Here is a 16,574-nt window from a genome sequence, read left to right as displayed (position 1 = left end):
AGAAAGCCTACAGTTCTTAATCATATTCCTGCTAATCAATAAAAACACTCAAAAACAGAGGGCAAGAGGAAAAAAAAATCCTCGTTCCTTTGTGTGTATGTGATAAGGGGGCCAAACACATACGAAACAGTTTTCCTGCCTAGTGACCTGTGGCACAAGGTTCTCCTTTTGAAAGAATTGCCCCTTTCTCAGTGCAGTGTGGATATCTGTGAGAACAATGAATATGATACACTGACAAATAAGTCCAACTCTGAAAATAACAGAGGAAATGAGCTTTATTTTTATTATTTGAAATGTTTGTGCAGGGTAAGATACAGCATTTGATGGATTTTTCAAAGACGGATTAAATTTTAAGTTTTTATTGTAGGCTAAAGCATCAAAAATACCACAGCACACATGAAGCTAAAACTACACACATACGAACACTTTTTGATGCACATCTTTCATCCTCGACCTTAAGCAAACAGTTTGTATTTTGTCCTCCAAGGGGGGGGGACGGGGGGAGAATAAATGGCTAGAATATTTCAATATCAGTTTGAGAATGCAAGACTTTATATGTTCTATACACAAAACATATGAAACTGATTTACAAAAATGGAATGTACAAAACTTAAAAAAATGTATATTCACTTCTAGGACTGGAAAGGTATAATGTATTAAGTGATACAGCTTTCTAGCACAGGGATATTGCTATACGCTATGCAAAATATGGAACATTCCCATGTCATAAAGCAAAAGCATCAGGGTTAAGGCTGTGTTGCTCACAAACATTAACTGAAGTGCTGTACATTCATCAGAAACATCATAACCAATTTAGGAGCATCCTACTCTAAGTACAAATATCTTTCATACAATCTCCACAAACAGACCAAATAATCACTGCTCAAAATTCATCTTCAAGAAAGTTCTGAATGTACATCATGACTTCATAACTTGTTGTCATCCATAAACAAAATCATTACCTTTTAACATAACTTAATGGGCACTTATAGTTTTCATTATGGCAACACTAAATCCTTAGTTATAAAAAAAATTAACATAATTATAAAGTTGAAAGCCCTGTAACTTTTACAGAACATACCAGCATTTACTAATTAACAAGTCTCCAACACCATTAGACAATGTTTGCCTCAAACCATTTTCATTTTCCTTTAAAGTTTCAGCAATGTAACTGAAATCAATGTAAAAAAATGCATTAGTGTTTGTTCAGGATTTAACTGAACAGATACTTTTTTTCCATTTCAAAAATTAATAAACAGTCTGCTAGTTTGTCCTAAAATACTGCAGATAACATAACTCCCAGAAAACCTTCTCACATTACTTCCATAGAACTCCTACCTCCACCATTCCTCCGCTGTGTTGCCAATCTCCTAGCATTCCACTGAAGTCAGTGGAACAGTTAGGGTGTACATGGCAGTACAGGAGGTGTGTTCTACCTGGAGCCTTTGATAGATGCTAATAACTCAGTAGACCAAATAGTGCAATTCAGGCAGTTACTTAATTGGAAGAGAAAAGACTTTGTCACCATAAAATATTACCAAATTTCTACCACGGCTGCTGGTTTTGGGGTCTTTAATGCAAGTGTTTTAGCTGACTAAGTTTCAAAAGCACATTGTGAAAGCAATGTGTTTCTCAGTGTTCTTGTTCCAGGCAGATTAGGGACTGCCTGATATCACCGAGTTTAAAACTGCAATTGGGAAGTATTTGCTGTGTAAGCAGAATCCAGATTAGGGGCAGTTGTCAGCACTGGTCAATATCAGTGGGTGCTGCATTGATCACACGTTCTGAAAACTCAACAGAAAAGATGAACAAGGATCTAGAAGAAGGCCACATCCCCCTTAATGTGTTAATAAATGGATTATGTAAGAGTTCCAGATTTCATCAAGATGTGACAGATTGACATAGATTAATTAAAGCCTTATTAATTAAGCCTTATTAATAAAAGCCTTAATATCAGATCAAAGGAACGATCTTATTTTCTGAAAATCTTTAGAGGAACAATGTACATACATGTATGTACACATGAAATGGTATCATCTTGAGTATGTGTTTTATCTTTTTCAAGAGACCATTTAGGGACTCATCCCTGTGGGCCTCAGAATTTCTGTGTCAATGGAGGATTTGGCCTGTACTGATTTCCCACCCCTTCCCTTCTTTTCATGAAAACTCTTCCATTTATCTTAAGCTTAATAAAAATATTTTTTACAAAACTCTAAATTTTGAGCTAAATTAATACCGTCCTTTAAAAATAACCTACAGGAATAGATTTATAATTTTATTCTACGCTTTAACAAAGAAAATATGTGGAACTTCTTTTCTTGGTTAATAACTACAGTTGTAATGTTACATATAGAATATTCTTTTTCCATAGTATGTTAATAGCTTTCCAAGTGCTCCAATGACAGAGTGATTGTGTGTCAGAGTGTTGACTAGAAGGATCCTTCTAGAAGGATCTAGAAGTTTAAGAGGATAAATTATAGTGAAATAATGGATGGGACTCTATCCTCCCTGCAGAATTTTAGGACAAACTAAGTTCAAACACAAAATACCTTGCCCTCTTGATAATACTTGCTTGGTTTTTAAAATTTAGAAATGTTATTACCAATTTTCCAGCTACATTTTATAGTCCAACACTGTAGCCTTTAGACAATCCAATCATCCTACTAAAATCATGAGACTAATTTGGTCTGCAAGGGTTTGCAAGATTGGGCTCTAAGTGCAAAAAATAAGCAAGGGTAGGGGGAAAAAACCCCAAGAAATATAACAATTCAAAAAAATAGACTGAACTTCATGAATTTCAAGGTCTGCTTCTTTACAGAAAATTGATGTTAAGCACGTTTCTCAAAAGAACTGAGACAACAGATTTAACCTGTTCAAAACAAGATGATACAAGTAATTTAACAAAAATAAACTTCAATTTTACAGACATACTTAAGATGGTCCCACATCCACTTTCCTCTTTTTAAAAAAAATTAAAAATAAAGATTCCTAAATAAAGAAAAGGAATTACTCCGAGATTATTTCAGCCATTGGCACCATACTAACCATAGCCTCTCTGCACAGGGTTGAGAGAGGGCATGACCCTGTATTCCTGAACAGTATCAACACATATTTTGAGACTCGACTTTACAATTCTTTACAAAGTTAGTGCTTCTTAAAATGGGCAGGTTCACATTATACACAGGAAAATACAAAATTTGGCTCTATTTTAAGTAAGTCATATGACTGTAAGCATGTTATATTAAATTGGAGTTTCAGAAGTATAGTAGAGATTTGGGCAAGGGGAGGGGGGGGGAGACTCCTTTTTAGAGTGCTGCCATCCTCAAATGGCTTGCTCAAATCATTGACACTTATTTTCTTTATTCCTGTGTCAAACAAACATACACAACATACATAATGGGACAAATCCTGCAGTCCTTTTTTTGTCTTCAGAAAACATTTCATTGACTAAGGACTTCAGAAGTTGGTTCAATTCACTCTTATTTGTAATGTATTTTTCTTGAGTTAAATCGCTTTGATAACCCTGGGTTGTCACCATACAACATTTGTTAACCACAGTTCCTTTGGTTGTACAATGTAGGTCCTCCAAAGGGGTACCTGTGTGGCTTTCTGTCCTGTGTGATATGTTGATGAATACATCAAGTTGCCTTTAGAAAGTATGCCAAAGAACATGTATGGAAGAGTTGCATACATGAGGGTATGACATTATAATGACCCTGATTCTAAGGACTTTGTTTGGTGTTAATGGAGCTGTCATTCTACAGAAAGTCAGCAGTAACTAATGTATCGTTACAGTACAGTTTTTCCAAAGCTGTAGAAATTTTAGATCTCTAGAAAAAGCTTACAACACACTGAGCAGTAGGAGGGGTTGGAAACAAGCACATGAAACAATCCTTCGTTAATCTCACAAAGAGTAGGACATTTGCACTGATTTGTGTAGTACTAAAAGTTGAGCTGTGTTAGGTCTGGCAAATAGAGCTGGAAGGATTTTGCATGACTTAGCCTTATATCTTTATTAAAAGAGCCTATTTGTTATAGATACTAAGACTGAAGAATGTTACATGTGCAATACCTACCATGATAATGAGATCTAAAAGACTCTCAGTCTTCACTGTTGGGTTAAATAATGCATAACAATGACACTTTTCAAATTTGGACGCTCTGAACGGGAGCTACCCTTCACAGGTTAAATAAACCCCTTCAAATAGTTTAGATATTTTCATTTTATTTTATTTGCAAAATTAGTCAACTACTTAAATTCCTGTTCCACAAGCTGCAGTTCACATGTTTAATATTTCATTGTCCTAATGAATTCAGCAAAAGAGGGTTTTGTTTATTAACTCTTACAATAAATTCAATGAGGAACATAAGAAGTGCAAATCCTATGTAAACAAGGTAAGTTTGGAAATCAACATGAAAAGTCCACTGGAGACTCCTTCAGCATTAAAAAATAATTAAAGTACACATCCTCCACACAGATTGATTAAGGATCTCTGGGACCAGTCGTTTGTTAAGGGCCAGGCAGCTCCGGAGCCCATTGTTACTGTAAGTATCGATAGACCTTGAAGCAATGATTTCCAGAGTCTGCAACTACAACATGGCCATCTGAAGTTAGCGCCAGACCTTGGGGACCATAAAGTGGGTCAGCAGATGTGTTAATGTAGGATAAAAAAGATCCGCTTCCATCAAAAACCTTTAAGGAGAAAAAACACATAAGCAATGTTATATATATTAATAGGGATAAAAATAATGGGCCAAATTATGTTCTCAGCTGGACGAGTGTAGATCTGTAATATTTCCACTGATTTCAGGAACTCTGGATTTATACCAGTGTAAATGCAAAAAGAACTTTACCTCCTATTCTCAAGTATAAAAATTCATGTATAAAAATATTTATTTTTACTTACAATAAATTAGAAAGCTTATCTAGGGCTGTAGGTGCCTTTGCCAAAAAATAAACATATAATCAAATTAAAAATAAAACCAGCAGCTCTTCCTCATTCCAAAAATGACTATCTCCGACAAATCAAACCGCCACTACCCACCTCCCTCCCCCAAAAGTATCAGTCTTCATCACGCTTCTCTCAAATCCTAGTAGATAGGTCCTCAGGTTCAGCAAAAGCAGGGAATAGATTACAAAGTTGAGGGCCCTTCACGGAGTATTTTCTGCAAGTATCTTCCTCTTTTTTATATCAAGTGAGCTCCAGCTGATACGTATATTTAGTTGCTTATTAGATATTCTCTGGCAAGGGAGAGTGGTTAATGGGAAAGGACTGTGATTCACACTTGAAACAGAACAGTGCAACTTTCATCACAAATGCAGAATATTTTCTCAATAGATGAAAAAAATAAAAAGATAACGATAAAAAGCTACTGGGGATTTGTCTCAGTGCCTGAATAGAACAGTTTCTTTTTTCTGTTATTTAAGTATGTCCCCTACCCTCAGTTACAGTGACTACACATTACTACTGCCTGTACAGTACTGTATAAACTTTCTATGGGCAATAGTTGTATACCACTTCTCATCTGACTTCAACTGATTTGTATAGTCCAGTGCTTTATGGAGTATCTCAGCCCTAGTGTTAATGGGCCAGTTTGCACCCGTGGTGGCAGAAGCAGAGCAGGGTTTTCAGTCTGCTGTTGCAGAAAGCAGGAGCAACCAAACTACTCATCCCCGAGGAGGCAGATTAGGAGGAGCAGGCTTCCAAGTCACTAACTGAAGAGTCAGGATGAGGGAAATGGGTCTGCCAGAAATCCACAAGAAAGCCTAGACGGAGACAGATTACAAGTTACTGTGCCTTTCTCCCAGAAGACAAATTAAAAATAATAGGAGAGGCCCAGGCTATGAGGAGAAAGAGAATCTTGGGGGACATGGGCTGGTCCTGTTGGAGGAAAAGGAAAGGTCTCTAGCCACACACATCTTCACCCTGTAGCCCCTTCAGGGCCCCAAAAGCACCATTTCATTCTTTTTGTCCTCCCCATGGAGGCCAGCTGAGGATTTCTACTCCTTCCTTCGCTGCTTTAATCAGGAAGTGAGTATAGTCCCTGCTTCGGCAAATGGCTGAAAGGTTGTCAGCTAGGGCCTGCAGGCAGAACTAGAAGTGCTTCTCAGCAAAATGAATATCTGGCAGCCCAGGATTTCTTGTGAGATATTAAAAAGTTATTTGGCCGCCCAAAGAGCACCAATCCCTGCACCATGCAGCAATTTAATTGTTCAGTTTTCCCTACCCTGAACACTGCAGTAGGTCTGCGTCCCAGTTCGGAGGTACACAGCATACCAAGATTAGTGTGAAAAATCAAAGGGGTAGGGTTGGTATTCATTCAAGAGAGCCATAAATCTTCAGACTGCTGTCAGTGGTGTGGCCTATGTAAAATACACTGGAGTTGTTTTAGGTAAAGACTCCTATTCTGTAAAGTGGACAAACACCACCATCATCCTTATTAGCAGTCATAGCAAAGATTCTAAGGACTGAAAGAGCATGGAGTTTGTCCTAAAAGTGGCCCTGTAGGTCAGCATTGAGGCATAATAAAACTTGTGCCTGTTTTGTGGGAAACAGAGGGCTTCAGTGTCCAGGACTCTTAATCCAGTACCTTTCAGAAGTGCTCTAATAACTTAAAAAATATATAACATTTTGTCTACCTGTATTCGACTGTTTCCCCAGTCTGCTACAATAATATTTCCATTAGAATCTACAGCTACTCCTGTTGGAGCATTAAACTGTCCATTGCCTTCTCCATTAGATCCAAACTTCAGCATGAATTCTCCTTCCTGGTTATATACCTACATGAAGTTTAAAAAAAAAAAAAAAAGGCATTAGGTCAAAGATTACTTAAACTCTAGCTAGTCTGAGCCGTTTTGGTTGTCCAGTTCATTGTCACTGGAATGACCTGAGAACAACTTGGTAAGTAAGTACAAGACTGGGTATTAACCAGCACACAAGAATCTCTACCCTACTTGATAAGCCTGTCTTTTTTGTACTCCTGGATGTAGGCAATTATGTTTCTCATTTTATTTTCTGGGGAAGTTTTGCCCTCATTTAGAAGCATTATATTTACCTTACCAAAAGGCACTAGAGTACATGCCGCACAGTCAGAGTGATGCTTATGTGTATCTGTGATTTTTAAATAGCCAGTGTATTTTATTATATCTACATTTCATTGTGTTCAGATGCTTAAATCGTTACTATTTCATTATTCTGGTGTAGAGGAGTGGGGAAATAAGTCAGCCAAGAATGAAGTTGTTGTATTCACTGGCAACACCTGAACTAGCCTACATCTTGACTAACTAGTTTATTAAAATAAGAAGAACCCCCTCCCTAGAATCAAATACGAGCCAAACCATGCATTTTCTGATCTTTAAAGACAGAACCCACCTCTACTGTCTTTTCTTTCCTATATGGAAATACATGGGAGAAGAGAGATTTTGCCTTTCCTCCTCACACCAATCCTGTGATCTGCTGACATACCCCCCTCTTCTCCCTTTAGGTCTGATCTACCATGACTGTACACGGGGAGGGCACATGGATCCTACACTAGGAACTAGTGAGTATAAGCAAGAGAGCAGTGGGATGACGCAGGGACATTGTTTTGCATAGCCTTCATCCATACCAGCTATCAGAGTTGGCTAGCCACGGGAAACAAAGCATGCTGCACCCTCTGTATGGGTAGCACAGCAAATTGTTCACTGTGAAGATGTGCATCCTGTTTCTTTAAATCTATGGCCTCTTCCAACTGCCTGGGTCTCTGGCTGGGACTATAAATTCCCAGCATGGTCCCAGACAAAACAGGACAGTTGCAAATTATGAAAAAATGATCCCTCTTCAGTCTCATTCAACCCAAAGGCATGTCCCCTCCTCACATCAAGATTAGGGACAGAACCTTTCCAGCTCTCTGTTTCATGGCTGGGGAATCACGATAACCTATGTGAGGGAATGCAAGGAAGAAAGCAGACCAGCTAAGTGCAGAAAGAAACCAGCCCGTCTGCAAATGAGATGCTTAAGTAGTACGGGGAGCTAATAAATAAATAAATCTGTAGTCAGAAAAGATGGCGGAGAGGAATGGAAGAAAAAAAGTTGGACAAGAGACTTGCCTCATTAGACAGGTGGCAAGAGAAAACATACTGTTGCGGAAGACCTGGAAAGGTGGAAGAAGGAAAGAGAAAACAATTCATTGGGGGTGGAGATGAATTAATATGTAAGGCTGGCTCCTGAAGTTTAAATAATAATAATAAAAAAAGTGGAAGGAGGAAGGGAGGGGGAGAAATCAATTGATGGTAAGAGGAAAAGAGGCAGAGATATGTGTTTATCTATTTCTGGTGAAGAACAGGGGAGATAATTGAGAGGATGAGTGGTGGTTGGGGGTGAGGGGATGCTAGTGGAGGGTTTCAGGTGCAGAAGGTGAATTTTAGGGATTTGATCTCTGCTTTTCCTCTCACCTTTTAAGAAGAAAATAACTTAAATATCACCAGAATGCACAGAACTTTCCAAAATGCTGACAATTATATAGATAAAAAAAGAATAAAAAAAGGGTCAGTTTTTCAAATTTAGTTTTAAAACCACCAAGGTAGAACAAACAATTATTATGATGTACTGAATCACATCAGGGCCCAATGGGAACTCTTCAATCTAATAAGGAAGACAGTAATGTGCGTATTTTAAATTCATATTTAACGAATTAGATGCCATAATTCTTACTTCTCTTTTGACTGGCTTTCGTGTCTCGTAAACTGCCCCTAGTTTCTGAAGGTCTCTGCAGTCACTCCTATTACTGCAGTAAACCATGCTGGTGAAGGTATCAAATCATCAAATCAGAGCCCTCCTGCTGCTGAACCATGTAACTAATCTGCTTTATGGCTCCTGCAGTGCTCTTGCTTTTTCTGTTGTAATCCAAACCACATGAGTTGCTATTGCCTCTCTAATTCCAAAAAAACCATATGAAAGGTCACAATTCAAAAGCTAGAGATTTAGTACCAGGTTAAAGATAGTAAATTACAGTACATTTTATTATTCATGTGACAATAATCAGTAACATTTTTGAAGTAAATGTTAAGATTTGTAGCTCTACAATGTGAATATTGATCAAGACAACTAAATCTTGATATTCAGCAGAACAGGAAGTGAAATCCCAGCCACATTAAAAGTCAATGTCAAAACTTCCATTAACTTCGCTGGAGTCAAGATTTCAACCAATATATTTAATTGCACACCTCTAAGAATTTCTTGAATCATAGCAGCATTCTTTTTGGGTGTGTGGGAGTGGTGGGGTGTGTTTGGTTTATGTTTTTTGCGGAAGAGAAGGGAAAAACTAGCATTCCAAATTGGAGAGGAAGCTTGAAGTCCAGAAAAAAAAAATTATGCAGGTGAGTAATAACTTCTTCCAAACTCAGTGGCCTCCCACCAGCATACACCTATCTGATATGCTACCTGAATGGTAACCATCGTTCCTGCCCTATATATTACTGACCTGAGGCAACAGAAACATAATGACTTGTCATAGGACTTTTCAACCAGTCATGAAGCAGGACTCTTCTTATGGCTGCAAAAGACATCACCAACCCAGTGACCAATCCTGCTCAATGCAGGAATTACTGAGTGAAATTCTATGGTTTGTGTTATGCAGGGGCTAAGATAAGATGGGCACAAATAGTCCCTCCAATTTTAAAACCTATGTATCTATGACAATGTAGATATACATTTAACATGAGGTCTCCTTTTACTATTCTTTGTTATACTAGTTTTAATCCAGAAGTGAGGGAAACATATATTGAGAATACCTAAAGGAAGGGGAAAAAAATCTTTCACAAAACAATAAACAGAATACAATATATAAGACACTATTTGACAGGAGGGCAAAATAACAAACACATTCGATTTTTTTTTTAAATATCTGAGTTACAACTTGTATTTAAATGTTATTTCATTGGGAAAAAAAAATCAAAAATTACCCCAATCCAAGAAATCAACTGTACCTACATTAAGAAATTACTTGTTAAATCTCTGGATTCCCAGTCCTTAATGAAGCCCTTCTTTCTTATCCAACTTTGTGAATTAGACCTTGGACCAACAACTTCATTATATTACAACAGGGCTTAATTTTTATTTTAGTTTAGGAGGAAAGATAATATGAACTGCCAGAATAGCAACGTGGCATTAATTGACAGTACCTTGACAGAATGGTTATGGAAATCTGTAACAATTATTTCATTGTTGCTGTTTACAGCTGCAAAATGCGGACCTGCAATACAGAAGAGGGAAAATAAATAAAATAAGAAAAGAATTAAACTTCAAAAGTAAGGATTTTTACTTAATAGTTTAAGTTATGACAAAAATCCATTGCATTCTTTAAAAAATTAAGGCTGACTTCAGAGCAATCACTAGTCAAGTGGGAGGGAACAACAATTTAAAATTTAGAATCTTTTCATTCCATTTTCCAAGTAAGATGATACATTTTTTTAAAATTGGCATATGTTCTCTCATCCATCCACTCATCTGTTATAGTTATCTATCAGTAATGCCTAATGCCCTCCCAGTTACACACAGATTATAACCCCATATAATAATCAATCACTCATTAACCAGCACTGGTACTTAAGGACACTAATGTTCAGGGATAGAATGCAGCAAGGGTTCTGAAATATTCATACACATTTTTAAATGAAATCACCCATATACTTTGTGTTCACTTTTCACAAACGTTTGAGTCATCAAGTTTTAGAACAAACACAAAACTGATGTTATCATAAGTAAAGCAAATTCACTTAAATATGTGAACATTATCAGGGAAAAAAAATGCATTTTTCACCCAGCTCCATATATCAAAACTGAGCATGCAAGTTTTGGCAGAAACCAATTTGTTACATCCAAAACACACAAATATTTGGGCTAGAAGATCTCAGTGCCATGCTACTTAAGTAATTACAACAAGTCAACACAATACAAAGTTCCAGTTTTGTGATCAATTCATAAAGTAAATGTGAAAATATATACAATGCATAAATTCAAATAAGGACTGAATTCAAGTAACTTGTGATCTGCTATGGGTATTCCACCAGCAGAAAGAGAATGTAAATTGATTAAATAAATTGTTAGAGATTACTTGTTCAGCTGTACTCAGGAATTCATACCTACATGTTTTAAAAAGAAAGGAAAACAGCATATCCAGAAATTTTTAGTAACACTTAATATTTAGCAGAGCTAGAGCCAAAACTCCAGTGAATAATATGCACAGTTCTAAGTGTACCATAAGGCACTATTAGAATAGGGAATCTAATAAAACCAAAACACATTCAGCTACTTATTCTACTAGAAAGGTAAATTTTGACAATATTAGAACAGTGTACAATTTAAGGCAGTATTCCTCCCATTCTGCACACTTATCAGAGCTCCAGACTAACAATGGGGACATTATCCAAAGTCACCGAACACCTGCAAAATGATCTAGACAAGTCAAGTCAGGTATGCACAAAAGTGCATGCCTAATTTTCACAATTATATGTGCAAACATAATGGCATGTGCAAATGGCCAGTTAGACATGTAACTAGCAATTTTCCTAACGTAGCCATTTCCTCTCACATGATTGTCCATGCCTAAATTTGCACTTAAAGTCTCTATGCCCATTTTCAAAGGTGTCAAGAAGGGGAAAAAATTTACTCATTTATCTACATAGGATTAGTTAATAGTTGCATGGTTCTTTGATGATTGTAAAGTGCTGTACAAGCATTAGTTATTATCAGCAGTTGAGTGCAGACATTACAAGGCATTCATCGAATGCCTATTATGATCTATCTTCCCCAGGTCATTAGCCAGAAACATAACCAAGCAAAGAGGGTAGCTAATAAGAACTGGTTACAATTATTGGTGAAGAACAAATGTTTTAATCTTCCTGACTGATTAAGCTAACTGCAGAGTAGTATATTAAAATGTGAACCTAACAAGGTGTAAAAGTAATATTTCAGAGCTGTCTTTCAAAGATGGATTTTCATTTTGAAAAAAAGACTAAGACGACCGAAGTTCCTAGAATGTAGCACCAACTAAGAAAATTAGCACAATGAATTTCTGAACAACGTCCAGGTTTAAGAAAAAAGTCTCAGACAAAGACCCTTCCTTTTCCTGGTGCTGCTGCTGAAAGCTGAAGATCACACTTTGGCTTTTCTTCCCATCCATTTTTTAAATGACAAGGAAAAAGAATTCAGATCTAGCGTCTTCAACATGCTCAAACATCAGGCAAATGTGAGCAGAAGAGGCAAGAAAAGGGGATTTACATATTACCGTCAAGTGTACCTGCAAACTGCTTGTCCCCATTTCCTCGGCTACCAAACCTGGTTACTATTTTTCCATTTGGCTGGAAGATAAATACACAACATGCTTTGTTGTCCACAACAATGATGTGCCCATTACGATCCACAGAAACACCTTTTGGTCCCATAAGTTTTCCTGATCCAATTTTTGCCTGCAAGAGAAAAGAAGGAAAAATGAATGAATTTGTGTGACATATGTAAGCAAGTACAATTCAGGGAACTCCTGTAATTTATAATCTTTTTATGAACATGGTGTGGCAAGCGAAACTTAATCCTCTAAAATTTACCAGACAGCTTAACTGTGGCCGTAAGATTTATTACAAACATTTTCATTACATTTTTTTCATTTTAAGAAGAAAAGTTGCTGAAATATAGGCCCTTTCTAGGATGGAAAGCTATCAGCATTCAAGCAGGCAGACTTAACCTTGCATATACTAAATTATTTGTGTGCTGTACTGCATCAGCAATTGTAGAAGCCAAGCACATACGAAGCCAAACACTTAGCTCAATATCAAGTGCAAATACAGTAGAACCTTAAGAGTTACAGACACCTCAGGAATGGAGGTTGTCCGTAACACTGAAATGCTTGTAACTCTGAACAAAGCACAGTTCGGGCTCCAGATCCAGCAGCTGATGCTCCAGACCAGGATTCAACAGAAGCTGAGCTCCCTACTCAGACCCACATGAGTTTGCAAGCTTGTTGTCCCTCCCTCCCTCCCCAGTAGAGGGAGGGAGGGAGGGGGTGTGTGTGCATGTAAGTAAAAGCAGCAAGTCCCCCTCCCAGGGTGGGGGAAAGGGGTGAAAGCTGGGAGGAAACATTGTGGGCCAGACTTTAGCCAACTCTTGTTCAGATGCAGGGGTGGGAAGAAGGTACAAAGGACCTCTACCTTTTGGGCACCTGCTCTAAGTCCAGTTACCTGAAAGGATAGAGAAGGGCAGGGCCAGGACTTGATCCCCAGGCCATTAGAGCTGGCTGGGGATATGGAGTGTGAAGCATGCTGCAGTCTTTCTTAGTGCCTGTTAACACAGGGAAGGAATTCTGATGGAGCCAAAGCCCAATCTAGCTTCAAATATACTGTACTAGGCCTCCCTGACATTATACTGCTCACAGCTTAGAAATGTGGGGTTACATATAAAGTGTGCAAGAGAGACAGGGATCTTGGTGGGACAATTACAAATAAAAGTCACGGAAACACTGAATTACATACACAATCTGTTCCTGTCGTACGTGTAGTGAACAATATTTCAAACACAGTAAATATGTCTTGTGACAACAAAAGAGATACCAATAGAACTAAAAACTGCAAGGCAAATAATATTGCAACACTGGAAGGATGCTTCCCCTCCAGTGCAGACAATATAGATCAACTCTCACAGGCTGCAGGTGATGAGAAAGTGGTATAGAGTGCTCAAAATAAAAAGAAATAATGTGATCAAAATACTGGAATAGGGTTAAAGAATATATTCTTATTTAGTGTGTTATAATGGGGAGACTGACAGGAGATAGCAGGTTAGATTCTTTTTTATCCTTCTTTCTCTTTCCCTTCTTCCCCCTGCTTTCCATGCTGCACTCCACACTAGCCAATGGAAGGAAGCACACCTGTTCTAACTTTGGTTTGTAGCTGCTTTCTGCACTGATCTTGCCATCTCGTGACTTGGAGAGCTGCAGAAATACTCTAGGCTCCATCTATATGGTTAGGGCCACCGTAGATGTCCTCTGGGAGCAAAGAGACCCCAGTCAGGAGGACAAACATGTGACAGATATTAATTGCATTGCTTACTTCTGGAAGGTGCTCAGCTGCTACAGTAATGAGTACCATATACAAACCTATACAGAATAGAATATAGACTGTAACCACAGAGACACAGTATGGTCCCCCCAAGTCACACGGCCACAGACTCAGAGCTATGGCTAGAGTGACATAGAATACATGTTGTTAATTTCTTCTTGGCCATAGGGCCTGCGAACAATAGCCAGGAAACAGCAACCACAGTCAGAACCCCTCCCTCCAGCCGGGGAGCAAGTGGCAGAGAGCTGTCAGAGAAAGACACCTAGCTAGGGGCCAACAGCCCAGCCATACCCACTTACTCAGTTCAGAAAACGCTGCAGTCAGGCCCAGGGGATCCAGCAACCTAACCACAGTGCTTCACCCAGTCCAGGACAAGGAGAAACTAGGCCAGAGCCTCAAGGAGCCATCTGGGCATCAACCCAGGGCAATGCCAGGACCACCCAGGAGCACAGCAACTCCCATGTTTCTAAAGCTTGGTCCATGCTTCCTCCTTATCAGAATTTCTGCCTGACAATTAGGACATCTATCATTTTTGTAAATAAGACAATGTGTACTAATCAAAGATGCAAATTGGAGCATTGACTCATTTGCATAGAATCTCAAGACTTTGGAACCTTCAGCTACAACTGGTCAAAAAAATTCTGATGAAATATTTTTTTCATCAGAATTTGCCAATTCATTGAAATTGAAACATTTTGTGATGACAATTCCACTGGAAACTGCCTGGTTTCCCTCCAGCTTGCCTGCTGGGCTCTTTAGCAGTCTGCCACGTGGATTGCCTCAGAGTTAGGGAACCAAGGGCTTCCAGCTTCCACAGGTCTGGGGCAGCCCTGCCAAACAGACTGCCCCAGAGGCAGGGCTCTGTTCCCTTTCAATGAGAATTCCAAAATGTTGAGGTTTTGTTCCAAATAGGGATGAAACCGTATTTCAAAATAGAAATTCTGTTTCACTCAGGATTTTGATTTCTCCACACAGCTCTACCATGTTAAGGTTGACAGGTATGGGATGGAACAGACACATAACCTGCAAAAATTGGGGTAAATAGTGCTTCTGTAGCATAATCCCCAAAGGTCTCTTCCTTAGATCCCACAGGAGCAGCTGGGGATCTGTGGGTCTGAGAGCAGCTGTATGAGGATGGTAGAAGGTAGAGGCAGGGAGAAGGTGCTTTTTTACACAGCACGTTTCCCTCGACTACCAGAGGATTCAGAAGCAGACATCCTTATGGTAGCTTGAGGTGAAGTAAAGACTACAGTAATAAGCCCACTTTTCATGGCTTTGTGTATACATGTGGAGTTGCTAGGGCACAGATGCAGAAGAGGGGCAATCCCTTATGAACCATCCTGAACTGCCCTATACGCTGACATAATGGAACCTACATTTCCCCAGCGAGCCTCAACCTCTATATGATTGCTTGAACCCTTCTATCTTGAAGGGAGCATATGGAGAAAACTCCATAAGGTGAACCCTGCAGCACCCCTGCATACTTTTTTCATTTCTAGTGGGTTTTCCCACCACACAAAGAACACATGGCCTTGTATTTGTATGCTATTATATTTTTTCTTAGATCATACCACTGTAAATTTCTATTAGAAAAAAAGACTAATGATATTGTACGGAAAATAATTTCAATGAACATTTTTAAAAATAAGTTTGTTTTGGCAACAGTGGGAAAAAGTGAATGTAGTCATATCCTACCTGTGAAACGTATTAGGGTTTGCAGAGTAACAAACAAGCAAAGGCATCAGCTAAACCTAAACCAGTAGATCTACTTCCTTTTCTGAATTAATTAAATCTTGCTTTTTTTAAATTTGCTGTAAGATTCAAGATAGTCTGTTTCCGCCCCATCCCCACTCTGCAACGTTTCCAGGATTCCTATGGAAAAATACAGATACAGACTAACACGGCTGCTACTCTGAAACCTGTCATTATGCAAGGCACTGAATTTAGCCGTATGGAGTGGTAATCTATCAACTTCATGAAAAAACTCGTACAGATACAGACAGACATCATCTTCCTTTCCAAATAAATTTGTTAGTCTCTAAGGTGCCACAAGTACTCCTTTTCTTTTTGTGGATACAGACTAACACGGCTGCTACTCTGAAACCTATGGAAAAATGATTCATCTCATGAATACAGTGTCTTCCTGCCCATATTACTTCATATAAAATAACATGAATAAAACCAGTGTACTTTACTAATGGGCACTCAACGAGTGAAGTAATAAAATAATTAGTCTTGGGTCAGGATTTTGAAAATAAATTTGCAGACTACACACAAGTTAAATCCAGCTATGGTTTGTAGTGCTTGCTATTAAAAATACCATCTTCAGTTTCGTGCTAAATATACTGGTGACATTATTCTGGAGCAACATACTTTTTGTGTGTTTGCGCTTCTTAAAGGTCTCTCAGGATTACAGGCTTGATTATTTAAAACTGAGCATTATGAAATCTCGTCACTTCTGTTAATGATGGGACTGAAAGTATTCTCA

General features: G+C 38.4%; 1 protein-coding gene across 12 annotated transcripts in view; it reads right to left on the bottom strand.

The window, feature by feature from the left end:
* Positions 1-277: 277 nt before the first annotated feature.
* Positions 278-16,574, bottom strand: part of TRIM2 (tripartite motif containing 2) — a 150,883-nt gene continuing 134,586 nt past the window's right edge. For 11 of the 12 annotated variants that reach the window (XM_074951025.1, XM_074951017.1, XM_074951023.1 and 8 more), the window contains 4 exons: positions 12,268-12,448; positions 10,163-10,233; positions 6,641-6,781; positions 278-4,693 (listed from right to left, as the gene is read on the bottom strand). In XM_074951025.1, coding sequence (XP_074807126.1) covers positions 4,541-4,693; positions 6,641-6,781; positions 10,163-10,233; positions 12,268-12,448 — 546 coding nt within the window. In that variant the 3' untranslated portion in view covers positions 278-4,540. The remainder of the gene's footprint in view (positions 4,694-6,640; positions 6,782-10,162; positions 10,234-12,267; positions 12,449-16,574) is intronic. The other variant, XM_074951026.1, reaches the window with a different exon arrangement.

Source organism: Natator depressus, chromosome 4 (assembly GCF_965152275.1).
Source record: "Natator depressus isolate rNatDep1 chromosome 4, rNatDep2.hap1, whole genome shotgun sequence".
In the NCBI taxonomy this organism is placed as follows: Eukaryota; Metazoa; Chordata; order Testudines; family Cheloniidae; genus Natator; species Natator depressus.
The sequence above is the reverse complement of the archived record's forward strand: the minus strand, read 5'-3'. Positions and strand labels throughout refer to the sequence as shown.